This window comes from Falco punctatus, assembly GCF_963210335.1.
Source record: "Falco punctatus genome assembly, chromosome: 6".
NCBI lineage: Eukaryota > Metazoa > Chordata > Aves > Falconiformes > Falconidae > Falco > Falco punctatus.
This window is the reverse complement of record NC_137585.1, coordinates 66,257,772-66,273,788: the sequence shown is the minus strand read 5'-3', so window position 1 is coordinate 66,273,788 and position 16,017 is coordinate 66,257,772. Positions and strand designations below refer to the sequence as shown.

The following is a 16,017-nucleotide window of genomic DNA, read 5'->3' as shown; positions in this document are numbered from 1 at the left end:
CTGCTGACAGTCCACACAGCTGTTACCTTCCAACCAACTCCCAAAACTTGGGCATCATGATAACACACAGATGTCCTAAGCTCAAGCTGTAAGAACAGGAAGAATACATGAGCTCTGAGGGAGCGGACAAAGCTCAGGAGCAGCGAGTGCTTTGGGCAATGAGAGCAGGCAGAGGAGAATGCTGCGGGGAAGGGTAACAGGGCACAAGGGTCAGCACCCGCATGCGCATAGCTCATAAACATTATGCTGCTGCTTCTGCTGCTTGCTAATTCTCTCTCCTGCACTAGGGGCAGGTTTCAATAATTCAAAATCCAGAAAATCAATGATTTTGTGTGTGTGTGTGTGTGTGTGTAAGCATTTGATATCATTATTTGTACACTTTGCTCATAGGCTTAGCTGCACTTTCTGGCTGTTTTGCACACCTCTGGGGGCAAGAAGTAGATACAACCATCCGTAAGCAGCTAGTAGGATGGGGTGGCTATGTACCCCTCACTGGTGGAGCAGAAATAGCCAGAAGGTGACAGTGGACAAAGCTTAAAGTTCTTGTTACATGAAGGAAGGTGTGAAAGTGCACAGAACCAAGTATGGGGTTCACCTCAATACATCCAAACATATCACAACCACAGGTCCAGCTATGCTGCTAGGACAGTTTGTGTGACATATCCAGTGCTAAACCTCTGGATTTGGGGTGGGAAATTTTTGTCTGAATGTAGGAACCCTGTGTGACGAGGTGCATGTATCTGTTTGAAAATGAGATGAGTTGTTCTCGTAACTCCATCAAGATCAGCTCCACCATCCCTAGCATGGGTGCCTAGATATCGCATTTGAATCCAGAGTGCCATGTTAGCCAGCAAAAGTTATCTGAGATGAAGTTTGCCTCTGCTGGGGGGGAGCTTTTTTCAATCTGAGCCTCCTGCCTTCTGACAGCACTACATCCAACTTGCAGAATAACATCCTGAAGGGTCTAATTTTTTAGCTTTACTCAATATGCTTCAGTAATGAGCATTTCTTGCAGGCTGTATTAGATTGCTTGTGCTAACCCAGGAGAATAAAGGAGTAGAGATTATTTTCTGTACGCTACAAAGGAATTAAACCTTGTAATAATCATGGGAAATCTCCCTGAAGAGTCAACAAGCTTTCCTTTTCTCTCTTCTAAACCCCAAAAATTCTGTCCTGAAGAATCAAAATTATATCCCTTTATTATACATTTTGAGGAGTACAGACAGTTAGACTGTCCATTTGCTGTCCAGAAGTTGCCTTTTCTCTTGAGCAAATAAACAACAGTTAATTATGCATAAATGGGGGTTTGGGGGGCGTTGTTTTTTGTGGGTTTTTTCATCCAGAAGGGAAGGGGGGAAAACAGACTTTTTATCCCTGTTTGTAAGCCTGTGAAAAACCCTTGCATACAATCTGTCAGAGTCACACCTGGATCCAGAGCTGCCTGCATTAATTATCGACTTTTCTATGTGTTACTGCTAACATATGGCATTTAATTACTCCCTCCAAATTGACAAAGTTGTGCCATTTAGAATTTCAAAATTATTTTTTCAAGTTTTCACTAATAAAATAAATAACAATAAATTATAAGATCACTCAGCTACCCACTCCTCTTTTTTTTCTTTCTTTTAAAATAGGGATTTTTCTCATTTTCCTTGAAGTGGTGACGCTTTGGTCCATTTAAGAGCAAACTGTCCACAGGATATGTGCCTGAAAGTACTGACTGTATTAAAATTTTGATCCAAGACAAAGTTAAGTATTTGCTAAATTGTAGCATGTTAAAGGCCACAGACAACTTAGCGTGCAGGAACCCCTTGTACTTGAAAATGGGAGGATATCCTTAAATGGACCATTACTGTGAGTGATTAACAGTCAAGATGAATCTAGCAATAGCGGAGCCTTCTTGAAACCATGCTTTTCTGGCAGGTAATCCTTAACAAAAACTTTGCAGATAGGTTAAAATAACCACCTATTGATACAAAAGTGGTCAGACTGGATCTAACGGGTGATCAAACCAGGACATGCTAAAAAATTCACCATTTGAAAATCTTTCAGTGATGTTACATTTCTCAACAGTAAAAGCCTTTTCAGAATCCTTCTGGGTAGGCAAATTAATTAGATCTGAAGGCAAGTCTTTCCCCATCAACTCTAGCTGATAAAAGCTTGGTGGAAGAAATTAAGCTTTACTTTATCTGCACGAGCAGAGGGATGGTTCAGAGTTGGTTACATAGATCTATTGGCCAGCCAGAAGAAAACAGATCTTTAGGTTGCTAATGAAGTCCGAAACCTGCACAGGTGCCCAGGCACTTAGTCAAGCATGCAGAGGGTGCCTCTTCCACACCCATCTCCCAGTTTACAGGAGGAGGGCTTGGCCTTTTTTGCGAAGGGATACGTTTCTGAAGTGATGCAAACACCTAAAGACAGGAACAGTCATGGAGCAGGAGGAGCATTTGATCCTGGTACTCCTGGGCTTGGATGCTCAGTCAAACCTTTTTGCAAGGGACTAAAGATGGGGAGGGGACATCTTACCACACAGCAAATAGTATTCTTTGAAAACCTCTGTAAGGTGTATGAGGGGATCTCTCCTTCCTTCCTGTAGACCTTGAAAAGGTCTCCCAAGCCTTCACAAACATGTGCAAGCTCAGATGAATTGTAGTGAGTGTTCAACCTCTCCTACATATTTTCCAAATCTGGAAATTTTGACCAAGAAGATTTCTTTAACCTCTTTGAAACTTGAGAAACACCACTTTATCTATAAAATGTAGTGGGATCCTCCCACTACTCAGAAGCCAAAAGGTCTCAAGCTTTCCTCAAAAGCTCTAACACCATGGATCATAAAACCCAAGATGCCTCGGCATGCCTTCTTTCTTTTCCCCTTTGAATTTACCAGTCTGGTTGAAGAGGTACAGTTTACAATTCGCTGTTGGCACAGATAATACACGTCCTCAGATGGAGAGTCTGCAGCATATGGGAAAACACGTGCCAAACAGGCCTCTGCCTCCCCCATGCTGCTGTTCTTTCTCTTTTTGGCTCTCCAAGCTGCTTGCAAACTCTCACCTCCTCCATGGATCCCATGCCTACACACTATTTTTCCGAAGAGTTGTACCACTGTTACCAGCATCATGGTTTAGCTCGACTTCTGTTTCCCCAGTCATTAAAAATAAGAGTTCCCACACCCAGAACATGCCTACCAGAAGTACCTATACCCTCCAGGAGTCAAAATTTAAAAACATATTTAATTTGACAATTGCAACCTCTGATCTGTCAATGTGTTTTCCCTAAAATATAAAGAAAGGCAAGAAAAAAAGAAGGGGTGGGGGGTGCGGGGGGAAGCCAATCCGTCATGACTTTCATGCTAGGAATAGGTGCAAGAAAATAGGAGAGTGTTCCCATAGTGCAGCCAAGAGCACCATGCAGCCTAAGGGCAGCAGCGAGGAGTTAACCTACCTTGCTTTCCAAGCAGGTGCCACTTGCAGAGCAAGACGGAATTTGCACAATTCCCCACAGTGCTTTGCCAGTACATTCAATTTTTAGGAAGAAAAACTTCAGGTAACGAACGAGTAACTCATTGGGAGACAATTTTTGCCTGTTGCCTCTTATTTTGCTAACTTGCCAAGAACTTGAGGTGAAATTTGTCTTTGAAAGAAGATAGCCTAGAGGCTATACTTAGTTCAGAGGGCCCAGGCAGGTGTCCTAAGGGAAAACTGTGCCTGCTGCAAGCACAATAAATCCAAGGGAGTGGGCTTTGGATGCTAGCAACAAAGTTCTCCTTGACCACACAGTGGGGCCTCAAAAGTTTGGTCCTTCTGCCCATGCAGGTGCCTTGGCCTCTCTTCTGAGCATTCAGAGACAGCACAAAATCACTGCTAAAACTCAGCCCAAGAGAGAGAATGCTTACAAATGGCTGATGGCTCAAGCTTCCTGTGCTAGTGGCCAGTTTTGTTTTGAAAGTTGCCATAATAGGAAATCTAAGTTTTAATTTCCTTCCAAACTTTATAATCCTTGGAGAAGCCTGAAAATGGGATGCACTACAATTAGCTAAAAAGCAGCCTTAAAAAAGCCTCGCGGAGAGATTTAGAGCCCAATCATAATTTACATTTGCAGGTATGTAGATCTCTAAGTGCACGGCTTCTGCCCTGATTACTAATTAATGAGGTGCAAAGATGCCTGTTGGAGGAACCAGCTCTGATTATGTGGGTCTTATGGGAAAATGAAGCTCTTGCAATCTAAGAAGGCAGATGATATCTTTAACATATATTTAAAAAAATTACAGGAACAAATCAAGGGGCAAAATATACACATGTATATATTTTTAAAGAATCACACACAGCCAGGTTGTGCTACCATCCGATTATCTTATTTCCTTGAATATACAAACCTGGCATGTTTAATAGATTTAGCATGCCATCTATTTTGCATGTCATATACATCCACTTAGGCAGTACCCTAGTATTCTGAATGGATATTACTGTTTTTACAGCATTCAGTTTACAATCACTGAGAGGAGCAAGTATACAGAGAGCTGCGAGGTAGGTTTCCCAGTTCAGAACCGAGCATATGATTAAAACCTAAATTTGGCTCAGATCCAGAACAGCATCATTCTATAAAAAGGAAGAGTAGGCAAATGTCTAAGGCACATCAGCTGCTAACACAGTTTGTTAGCAGAGATTTTTGATTTGTTTTGTTTCTTTTTTATTTTCTCCATTAAAATTCCATCTTATCAATATCAGGTGCTTCCACATCACCTTGCTGCTAGGAGTTGACAAGGGAAAGATGTACACAGCAAGGTAGGCTGTGACACACAGCAGTTGCAAGGCAGGTTGTTTTTCAGAACATTTCCTTCCTTCTTTAAAGCAGAGGAGAAGTAGGAGTTCAGAGCAGGTCAACATCTTCCCCAGCATGTCAGGTTGTAAGGAAACTACCTCATATAATTTTCACCACACAAGAAGTAAAGCATAAACTCTCACAATGTTGTGTTTTCTTTAGTTTAAAGGGAGTCACACTTAAGTAAAAATAAATTAAACACATACCATTTGACTTTTCACTGTCTGCGGGTTTCATCTGAATAGGATGATGCATCTAAAGACAAAAATGAAAAAGAGTAAGGCAGGTTGGATAGTCATAAGAAATCAAGAATCATGTGTTTTTAATGAAGGCCTAAAAAGTTACACAATTAATATTAAATATGTTGAAATTATATAAATCCAAAATATCACTATATTACTATATTATAAACTTTTAAGAAAAAATAAGATGGTAAAAGAGCATTTCATAACCCAGAAGATTAAAAAAAAATAGATCATTTGGCCCACAGGATTCATATAAAACTTTGATTTGTTGTATCTAGTTTCAGAAGACCTCTAAAGTTACAGCCCCCATTACTTTATGGCATGCTTGGTTTCTGTTTTACCAACTTCTTTTCCTTGAGCTCAACCACTGCCAAGACTGAGATGGAATTTTCAAGTAATTTAAGAGCTAGCAAGCATTTCAAACATACTCAGAGAAGTCGAGTTTGACAAATGAACTTTGCTTGTAATTAAAAAAAAACATGTGATGATTCTTTCAGGACTGAAGAGGAAGAGAACCGTGCTTGCTATAATAGTTTCCCATAACTGTTTAGTATCTCATTTATTTTATTATTTTTTTTAAAGAATACATTATATATTCATTCATAAAGCTTCCATCACAGCATGGCACAATTCTGGCTTCCATAAAAACTCCTAATACTTTTTCCTATTCGTCTGTGAGTGGTGCTCTTACTGGAACCAACACCAACCCCAGTACGCAGCACACTACGCTGAACATTGCACCGCATCCTTCCTTGGCATGTGTGGTACAGTGCATCCTCAGCTTTCTTTACTAAATGATATTCCCCCCACACTGAACTGCTAACTGATAACTCCAACCGATTATTACGAGCAGTGTTTTCTGTTGTTTCAGGAATAGCAACACCATAACAGCTGAGCTTCCCCTGATCAGAGTGTGGGGCTTTTCCACTGGACGTTGGTTATAGCTACCTGTGCTGTTCACTGCCATGGATTCGGCAAAATTTTGTTACAGCTTCTCAAAAGCCTTCAGAAATGATCTCACATTGAGTTTCAATGTGGGAGACATTTAAGCTTGCAAAAAAAACCCCACTTTTATCTTCTTTCATTGGGCTCTGCAGAACTGCCAGCATTTGACTGCACAAACCTTCCGGCAGCAGCAGGGCCCCTGCCTTTTCTCCCCACAGCAATTCCTCATCATTTCACGTGAGCAGGTAAAAAAATCTATGCTCTTTCTGCTTTTGTATCATTTTTCAGTGCAGCAGAGCTCAGTATGGCCTGAAAATGTCAGAAGCAATTCCATTTTTTTCTGTAAAAGACTATTATGGCAAACTTTGGGAAACAAAAACAGCTGAGCAGGAGAGAACATCCAGGCACTCATATCAAATGTGCTTTCAAAACAGCACAGAAAACCAAATCTGCATTGCTTTTGGTGGAGCCACTTAACCTCCAGGGACATGGTTGCTAGATTCTTTAGAAAATATAAAATATTGCTGTGAATGTGTCCATAAGATTTACTCCAACCCCAGAATGCTCCCTGGCCCTGCAAATCAATGTATTCCCTGTACCACCTGCAGAACTCCCTGCTGTGCCCAAAGGAAAAGGCAAAGCCACAAGGCGGATGTAGTCACCAGGATCCATAAATTTCCTTCGATTTTAATAATTGTGTTCTCTTTGAATCATTTTTTTTTCCCAAATGGACTTTAATAGCCCAGCACTTGTCTGCCACCACTCTTATTCGATCTAATTTATAGAAAAAGGGAACTTCTATTGTACTCTAACTAGTGCTTAACGTTTATCCTGGCATCAACAAAATGCTGGGCACTCCAGGAGTTTTTAAATTCATGGGAATGTGATGCTGCATTTCCACTCAGCAAACAAAAAGCGAAAGAAGAAAAAAGGTGTAACTTGCTCCATAAGCCCGTTGCAGGTATCGACGTCTCTGAAGAGCCATGAAGTAGTGAGAAAATAGAGGAAAGAAAATTAAGCCTTGTAAATTTGGGAATAGGCAGGTTATAGAAAAAAACACCAATCCAAATGCAGACCTTTCATAGACAGAGAATCTATCACTCTCACTTATATATAACACTCATTTATATGCCTTTAAATGGAGATATTTTGAATAAAGGCAATTCTATCAGTGTTAAAAACCTTGCACTTTGCAAACTGCCTGAACCAGAGAAGCCAACTTTAGACCAAATTGATGTGAACAAGTCATTTTTGTAGCCCCGTGGTCACAACATAAAGATCAGCGTTACCTGACAGTTACCACATCATAAACCATCCTCTTCTGTCACACATAATTACCCCAAGTTCATTAAGTCAGTAATCTGTTATGTACACAAAGCATGAGGCAAGAATTAACAAGACGCTTCCACTGGGTTTTGACTCTGTTTCAAAGGTTCCTGCTAAAAACTCGTGGTCCAAACTCTCTTCGTACCAGCAAGCCAAAGTCAGGAGCAACGCTGTTGTGCTTAACAAAATTATATTGGTGAAAAATTAATAAAAGATTCAGATCAGGTCTGGGGAATGTAAACTGCAGAATACCCACGGTAAAATGGATGCGATACACAAACATGGCTTCATTGAAGAGGAAGGTGGAAAAATACGTGACTGACAGTTTCCTAACATGAGAGGGCTCATGCTGAAGCTTGTTTAACCCTGACCATCACCAATTGATACGTTAACAACCTTTAACACTAGATTCAATAAAACATGCCATTTATAACCTGAAATGGGTTTTACAGAGTCACTGGTTCGCATCTCATTATTAAACTCATTGCTGACCTCTAGAGACAACTGCCGTGACAATACATATTATAAGCTCTCTACCCATAAAATATTTAAAAGTAGGTGTAAAAAAGAAAAGAAAAGAAAAGAAAAGAATGAATCTCAAAGAAATGTGCAGTGAATAAGAAAATTAAAGGGGCAGAGACAAAGGCTAAATAGGTACTCTCCTTTCACTCTACGATGAGCAAAAGAGAAAATAATCTGTGCGTTTTATATCTTGCTTGTATAACTGCAGGCTATAAAATAATAAAATAGCTGTGCTTTCTGAGGCCCTCCAAAAGATTATAGATGATATAAACCTGTTTCAAATTAGATGCCACTCACTAGAATCATGTCATCTACTGAAATGAAGGATTTCATGTCTTATCAGAAAGCTGTTATTGTAGCTATACATCACAAAGCCATACACTTATGGATCTCAAGGTAAGCGATTTCTCAGTATGTCATGTCACACAGAAAGAACATGAAACATTTTCTTCTGGGCTTGAAGAAAGCTTTGCCTATGAAAATACAGTATTTATGAATGCACAGTTGCAATTAATAAATAGGCAACAGTAAGAAAAATAACTGCAGAAAGTAATTTATAGGCATTACCATCACCCTGTGCTCAGACCGTATAGTGAAAGAGAGCCAGGCAGCTCGCAGGCGAGTTCCTTGAGTGTGGGCAGGTTCCCCTGGCAAGCACCATGCACGGGGACAGCAAAATCAGGCTGCAGAACGGGCTGGAAGGAGCAACTGCTCCTTGGCAGGATTTTAGAGAGCTCTGCCGAATACAGTTGAGCAGCCAGCAACGGCACGACCTACCTTTCCTATAGGTGCTCACTAGCCATAGGTCTCAAAACACGCCATGCCAACGTTTTACAACCCAGAGCAGAGAAACGCCTCCCACCCGAGGTTGTGCAGGGTCTTGCGGCAGTGCCAGCAAGGCGGGGGCTGCACCTGCCGCTGGCACTGTCACAGAGGCCACACACAGCCCAAGGCCAAGCACATCCCTGCTCCGCCTTGGGCACATCCCAAGCAAGGCTGCTGATGTGGTCCATGGGAATCAAATATGGGAAAGAAGCAGCTGTCAAACATGCAGCCCTGAGAAACCCCCTGAAGTCAATGAGGACGTGGCCGTTGGCCACCTCGAGGGTGGCAGCAGGACCCAGCCGTGGCCTGGAATTACAGGTGACCAGTTACATCTTTCTTCCCCCTCTTTTTCCTGAGTACATCACACTGTATGCAAATACAACTTCATTAGAGAAAAAAAAACACCAGAGCAACCCCAAAGCCTCTCAAACGCATGTGTCCTCTCCAGCTTTAGAGCCTCAAAGTCATCGTTTTGACAATAATAATGCTACCTATTTACATTCTTGTCAAAGCCATGTGACATCTGCATGGGAGAAAACAAGCCGGCTAAGAGTCTATTTCTGGCAAAAATATTGCAAGGAAATTAGATTAACCTGGGTGGAATTCTATCTGGGAATTTGGAGTCTGTCGTGGTGATTAAGTCATCATTTCTGTCAGATTACTCTAATCGGCTGTCAAATACGATTCCACAACCCCATCTGTAACTTGGCATCCTCGTTATTCAGTTGATGTTACCTTCTGTATACAAAACAAACACCAAACAAGGAGGTGTGTGCAGCCTAGCATTTAGCAGAGTCATTAGCTGTGATTACTATTGTGTGCTTGCACATTGCATGAGGTGATCAGCTTACAGCTTGTTTTATTTAGTCAGGGAATGCTTCAAATCAGGCGTAATCTTAAGCCCGGCGTGGTGGAGGTGAGTGGGGAAGAACCACCTCCAGGCATGGCCGAGCATGGGACCAGCATGCTCCGAGTCACCACTGCTTACCAGCAACTGCCTAAACCTCATTGCAGAGCTGTCAGTAGATTTGGAGAAAAGGCTTTTGGGCACCTGCTTTCCACCTGTTTTCTGAGGCGAATGGACACTCAGATGTTCTAAGTTGGCTACAGATGCCCTGTGAGCAGCGAATTCTGTGGGTGAAGTAAGCATTGCAGGTGGAGGTAGTCAGCACTCTCAGTGATCTGTGCTGGCTGGTTTAATATGAAGTTGTTTAATACATATGTGAGTCTCTCTTACAGAGGACTTCGTTGATTAGAAAGCAGGAAATGCGTTTCAGTGAAGGTGAGGGAGCTGATGGGCTCAATTCACTGCAGCTGTGATGAGTCTGCGAAATTTGGGTGCCCTCAGAACCTCTGAAACTCTGGACATGTAATTAATGACAAAAAAATCATTATTTTATGGCTCATCGTGAAAACACCTTCATACCCGAGTACTACATCTATTAGCAGCTTTTATTCTCTGTTCTTGCCACTGCAGATTGCACGTGCCTTGCTCCCGTCACTCCTTGTGCCTTCAGGAAAGGGGACTGCTTGTCAAGAAGGGACCCCAAATGCATGTAAACCAGCCCATGCCTTCACCCAGCTCAGTGTGTCAGCAAAAGACCATCTCCTAAAAGTCAAGCACAGTGTGACTTTACATCATGGGAGCTCAGGGACTGTGTGTGGAGGACGTTATCCATGACTCCTCCCTCCATACTGTTCCTCTCATCATCTTTCTACAACCCTTTAAAGCCACCTGCAGATTTCTAGGGCTCTTACCCCTCTTCAGACCTGTGCCTTTCCTCTCCTCCCTGTCATCTGCCATGGCTGTAAGTTTCGAGCCATTGCCCCAGCTCAGTTTGTCACCCTCACAGACGGCATTGTGGGGAAACACAACACAGACTGGAGTTACACCTTCCCCCAAGCAAAGGGCAAATCTGAAGAACTTTGGGTTATTCAGGCAACATCCAAACCAAACAAACTGCAGTAGGATTAAATGATGACAGCTTACATGTATCTTGTCATTTCTAGCTCTTTGGGACTTGCTTCTTGCTAGCATACATCATTGTTGAAGCCAATGGGGACTTCTTTCACATTTTTTACATTTCAGAATTGTAAAATGGCAGGAGGGAACAGGGAAGAGGGAAGAAGAGATGTCAGACCTTAAAAAGAACCATAACATTCTTCCTGTGGGAAGGATTATAAATCCATAAACCTTTTAGAACCAATAGGAAAACCAAAGAGGAAGCAAATACTAAGGAGCAGCAGGGACAGGCTAAGGGCATGGGAGAAGAAGAAAAGCACCTAAAGAGGCACAAGTGTGAAAAACAGTGGGGAAAATTCACGTTCTTTGCCTAAGTCTGGTCTGGGAATGAATTTAAAGCTTTCTCCAAGCTCCTGATCCAATCAATTCGTGAGCGCAGCTTAATTAGACCAGAAGTCCAAGGAAAAGAAGAACCCAAATCTCTACCTGCCAGCTTCCTGAACACCTTCACTGAGTCTGGAAGATAGGAAGGAATGTATTGACATACCAAAAGACCGGGGGAAGAAGAGAAAATGGTCCATAAGCACTGGAGAAATTAAATGATTCTCAGTGTCTTCAGAAATCGTAATTTTTCTGGATTATTATGTGCAGACACATCTACACACACACACCAGCCCCTCATTTCAGCTTTTAGCTCCCAAGTTTTTCAGTAGGATCCTTTTGGAAGAGCTCTTGAACATATTTCTCACATCACTGCAATGCCAACTGGTTTTGTTTTTGCAAACCCTTGTGACTCACAAGTAATAGAAGTTTCCCTGAAGTGAAAGAGGTGTATTTTCCTATTGAAGAGAACTGTTTAGAATGACTTCTCTAGGGTCAAACTAACTTGAATTACACAGTCAATATCTGGCTACAGCTTTGGGGAACTTCTCCAGGAACTGGGGAGAGTCTCTGAGGCTAAATAAATACCAGTGAATAAAAGAGGCAAGGGACCACTCTCTGGCTCTTAAGAGTAGTGTGGCACTGCTAGCATTTACACAGGTGTACTTCTCCTTCCTCTCCAAACAGGATGCCCTGGTCCATACTCCCCAGTGGGAACAGTGTCTGGCCCACGTTATTCCCCCAAATATGCCCACACACCAGGCAGGAAAGTGCTAACTGGCACCGAGACCAACGCCATCATCCTGCTTGCTTCACTGGCACCAGCAAAGCTTTGGATTCTCAGTATTGGTTTAAGTAATTTACCTTAGCTTATTCACAGGTAAAAGGAGGACAGATGTGCATCCATCACCTAGACTCACAAATAAATGCAAAGCAGTAGCTGTAACTGCCTGAGAGATGGCATAGCCAGAAGTTTGTTTACTGTCATCCTTTCCTAAATCCCAATTTAAGGGATTTAAACTGTGTTAGGTATTCATACAATTTTTGTAGTAGAAGAATGTGGTCTGTTACTGGGGCTCTTCGATTACTGACAGACATATATATATATATTTATGCATGCATATTTTGGAGAGACAGTGAGATGGAGAGAGGGAAGGAGAAAGGGAGAGAAGCAGGAGAAAATGAATATTGCTGGTGGGTGCCAAATATAGTTCATGCAGTAATGCACAACATCATTATTTTCTATTTAGAGCACAGAAACAAGCATATAGCTTGCTTAAAACAAGTTGTTTCTTTTACTGGAGAACACTAAAACTGCTGAAATTCAATGACTTTTGGAAGCTTTCCAACTCAGTCATTTGCAATCCACTACACTTCGAGTTTTAAATTCAAGTTAAATTGAACATTAGCTTGAGAGACTAAAAACAATGCTGCGCTTTGAAATTATAATAATAATACTATTCTAGCAATCCCTTCCCCAGTCACCCCCGCATCCTGCTGCCCCTCCCGTACATTTACTAGTTAGGCTGTAACGTTCAGTCTCCTTTAAAAGTTATACCCTTATATAGAAATGAAAAAGTCAGCGGTTTTAGAAGTGACAACTTCACCTCCTAATGTCCAAATAACTACTGTTGCTCTGGTAGAAGTTATACTCCATTTATTTAATTCCTTCATTTCTTAACATCCACACAAATGGCAACAACTCCAGTACACTTGCGAGCCAAACGGAGTGGAGATAAGGAAGGGGAGGTACAACCAAACTTTCTCTCTTCAAAATCACGTGGAAACCAAAGTGATTAACTATCTTTTCATCAAACAAATGAGCCTTTACAGAACCTATTCAATCCTAAAAATAGACATTAAGTGGGATTCTATATCTAGTTGGGAATAATGCCTTGGGGATATTTTGTATCATCCATGCTTAAAAAGCAAACCCATTAGACACATGAAGAAAACATCAGATATTATTTTAACAGCAAGAGTTATCCATCTCATCCGCAGCAGCAATAACATTTGTTGACATTTTGCCAATTGAAGTTTGCATGCCAATGAGGTTTGGGTTTTGGTGGGTCCATCCCCTGTTCCGTGTCCATCCCCGTCCCCACGTCCCCCCCTTTGCATTAAAATGGTAAGGCACAGAAAGATAACAAAAGTCTCTCTGTGACGTTAATTGACCGGGTTTGAACACCCATTCAAGGTAATTGTGAGGAGCAAAAATTACTGCCCATGTTCCGGAGCGGAGGAGGGAGCGCAGGGCAGCGGCGGTTTGCCCAGCAGCACGCAGGGAGGCACTGCTGGCACAGAATGCCCACCCGAAGGGAGGCAGCCGAGCCGCCTGGGCTGCAGCAGCGCCCGAGCGCCTCATGGTCTAATTGATTTCTCCTTCTACCACCACGGCAAGGTGCTTACCACTGCACGCTCTTTTTTAGCAGAAAGGAGACAACGAGGGGAAAAAGGCACAGAGGCTATATGTGATGCATCTGGAATTACTCCACAACCAAAGCCAAGTCTCTCAAGCCAAAATCTCCTAGTTTCATCACCAGGTGTAGGTAAGGCACTAATAGGTGGGTGTACTGCACACAAGCAGTCTTTTTTTACACTATTACTTGCTAGATAACCTGCTGAAGAGGTCATGTAAGAACCTGAAGCAGTGATCCAGGATAGCTGGAGGAACCAAATGCCAGCCAAGTGGTTGTGGGTTTGGGATCTCAGTTAGTTACTAACACAGCCTCATGCTGCATTGGGTGGATTCGCCCAAGGTGACCTAAGATGCCAGGACTTGATTCCCAGCATGACACAATCCTTACAGCCAACGTCCCACTGGACATGACTCAAGTGTTCTGAAGCCGTACTTTCTTCCATCTCCTTAGTCGGGCGTTTGTTTCCAGAAGTCAACAGGAGATTGAGACTTAACAAGGAGTCCTTTTCCTTCAAATCTAAGAGCACCACCCCTCTCCATCACCCCCCACCCCCTTAACTGGGAAACAGAGCCAGAACACAGCCAAAACATGCTACCTATTATCTCATCTTCTATGAGAAGTCTTTCTACTTCCCATGGGAATGAACCAGAGGTCCCTTAAGACCCCAGCAGGTGAAGGCAGCAAAGCAGAGGTTTGTGCTTACTTTAGTTGTCTGCAGAGGCTTATTTCACCTTTTTTCTCCTAGCAAAGTCAAATCCCCTGCTCTAGGAAGCATGGATGACTGAAGGCATATTAAGGGAAGTTTGCCCTTCTCATTTATGACTTCAGAATCTATGAAGCCTCAAGACGATGTTCCCATCTTAAAAAAAACCCTCCCCTGTTGCCAAATGGAAACATTCAAGTAGCTCTGGCTGTAGGCACCATTTTAAGGTGCCAACGTTTCAGCATGGTCCACAAGAAACCTCTCCCTTTCTACAAAAATCCCTGATTCCGCATCAACATCCAGGATGATTTTTAGAAACTTCCGAAGGAAATGAAGCAGCCCTCTTCCCCCATCTTCTCCTCCCCCCGAAACACAGTCCCAAACAAGTCTAACATAAATTCTCTTTTAGGCTGCCCATGACCATGAAGAAATTTAGTTTAAATGAAAGGTTTTTAAAAACATGCAGTGGCTTTTGTAATGCTAAACCCAAACTTGTCCGTGACTGAGGGCATGGCTACCATGATATTACATGCTTGTTTTACAGCAGTTTTATTTTAAGACTTACGTTGTTCAGTGTTTGCATGTACTGCCTTCTCTGTGAGCTATGCTCTGGGAAAACACTGTGTGATTATGCTCAGCAATACCCTCTACCTTTGCCAAGCTGAAATTCAGGGAATAACCCTTTAAGTGGAATGACTAGTGAGAGTAGCATTTCAGAAAGGCAAGAAAGCCTAGTCAGGGTCTCCTCTGTTTCTTTCACAATGTTATCTCATCTACGCTTATCTTTTCCATTTTTTGCTTTCATTCAATAAAAGAGAAACCAGCCTCAACCACTCCCTGAGTTTCACATCACAGATTTTTCTCTTCATTTACTAAGCAGATCTTCTGCCTGACTCTTTCTGCAGCACGGAAGGTCACCTTGATCCAACAATGCACTTGGTCTCCTCTACTGACGGAAACTAGAGTCTATCATTTTGTACAAGACTCAAATTCTAGGCTGTGGGACTTTTACTTAAAGCTTTTTTAAAGTTCTTGTTGGAAAGCTTTTATATTTGCATTACAATGTACCAGCAAGAACATCTTACAGCTAAAAAGTGTGATTGAGGTAAGTCTAAAATAAGGCCAAAAAGCATCAAAACTATAACTTCTATTGAAATTCTACCTTTTCGATTAGAGCAAAGGGTACAATTTATAGAAACAGTTGGCAGCGATGATGGGGGGCTGCTGCTGTTTTCACTTAGCAGAGGTGCAGAGCAGTTCTGAGTCCAGAATACAGAATTCCCACCTCTCCAGCAGTCAGGCAGGCAGGCAGGTTCTTCCCTGTTACCAAACACAGACTAATCCAGACTCCTTCAAAGGTCAGATACGAGCCCCAAACTACTTGTCAACACGCACGCCTCTTTAAATATTACAGGGAATAGCCAAAGCGTTCAGGTAGAAAAGGAGTTTTGAATGAAGATGTCAAAAATCTGACTCTCCTGACTGAGATCAGCTGGGGTAAGTAGTACAGTTTTATTGTCTAACCAGCAGAGCCATAATATTTTATGCCAAATGAGGATATGGCTCATAAATTCTATTTAAGCTCTCCATGAGCTGAAGTTACAGGAATTTTCCACAACTATCCAGTATCAGCATCCAAATAAAAGCTCTCAGTGTTATGCCAATACTCTGCAGTGGTGAAATAATCTGGCTGTGTAGAGAGAATGAAAAAAGATAGCTTGGTATTTGATCCATCGATGAAAACAGAACGATACTGCAGCCACACACACTGTCCACGTGAAAATACGAACGTCTAGTTGTGGTTACATACAAACAACAGCAAGAATCACATTAAGGAACCATATAATTTTTAACCACCTTTTGCAT

At 42.1% G+C, this 16,017-nt stretch overlaps 1 protein-coding gene across 12 annotated transcripts in view; it reads right to left on the bottom strand.

The window, feature by feature from the left end:
* Window positions 1-16,017, bottom strand: part of CELF2 (CUGBP Elav-like family member 2) — a 376,863-nt gene that overhangs the window by 71,803 nt on the left and 289,043 nt on the right. For all 12 annotated transcript variants that reach the window (XM_080392046.1, XM_080392047.1, XM_080392051.1 and 9 more), the window contains one exon: window positions 5,028-5,076. In XM_080392046.1, the coding sequence (XP_080248172.1) occupies window positions 5,028-5,076 (49 nt within the window). The remainder of the gene's footprint in view (window positions 1-5,027; window positions 5,077-16,017) is intronic.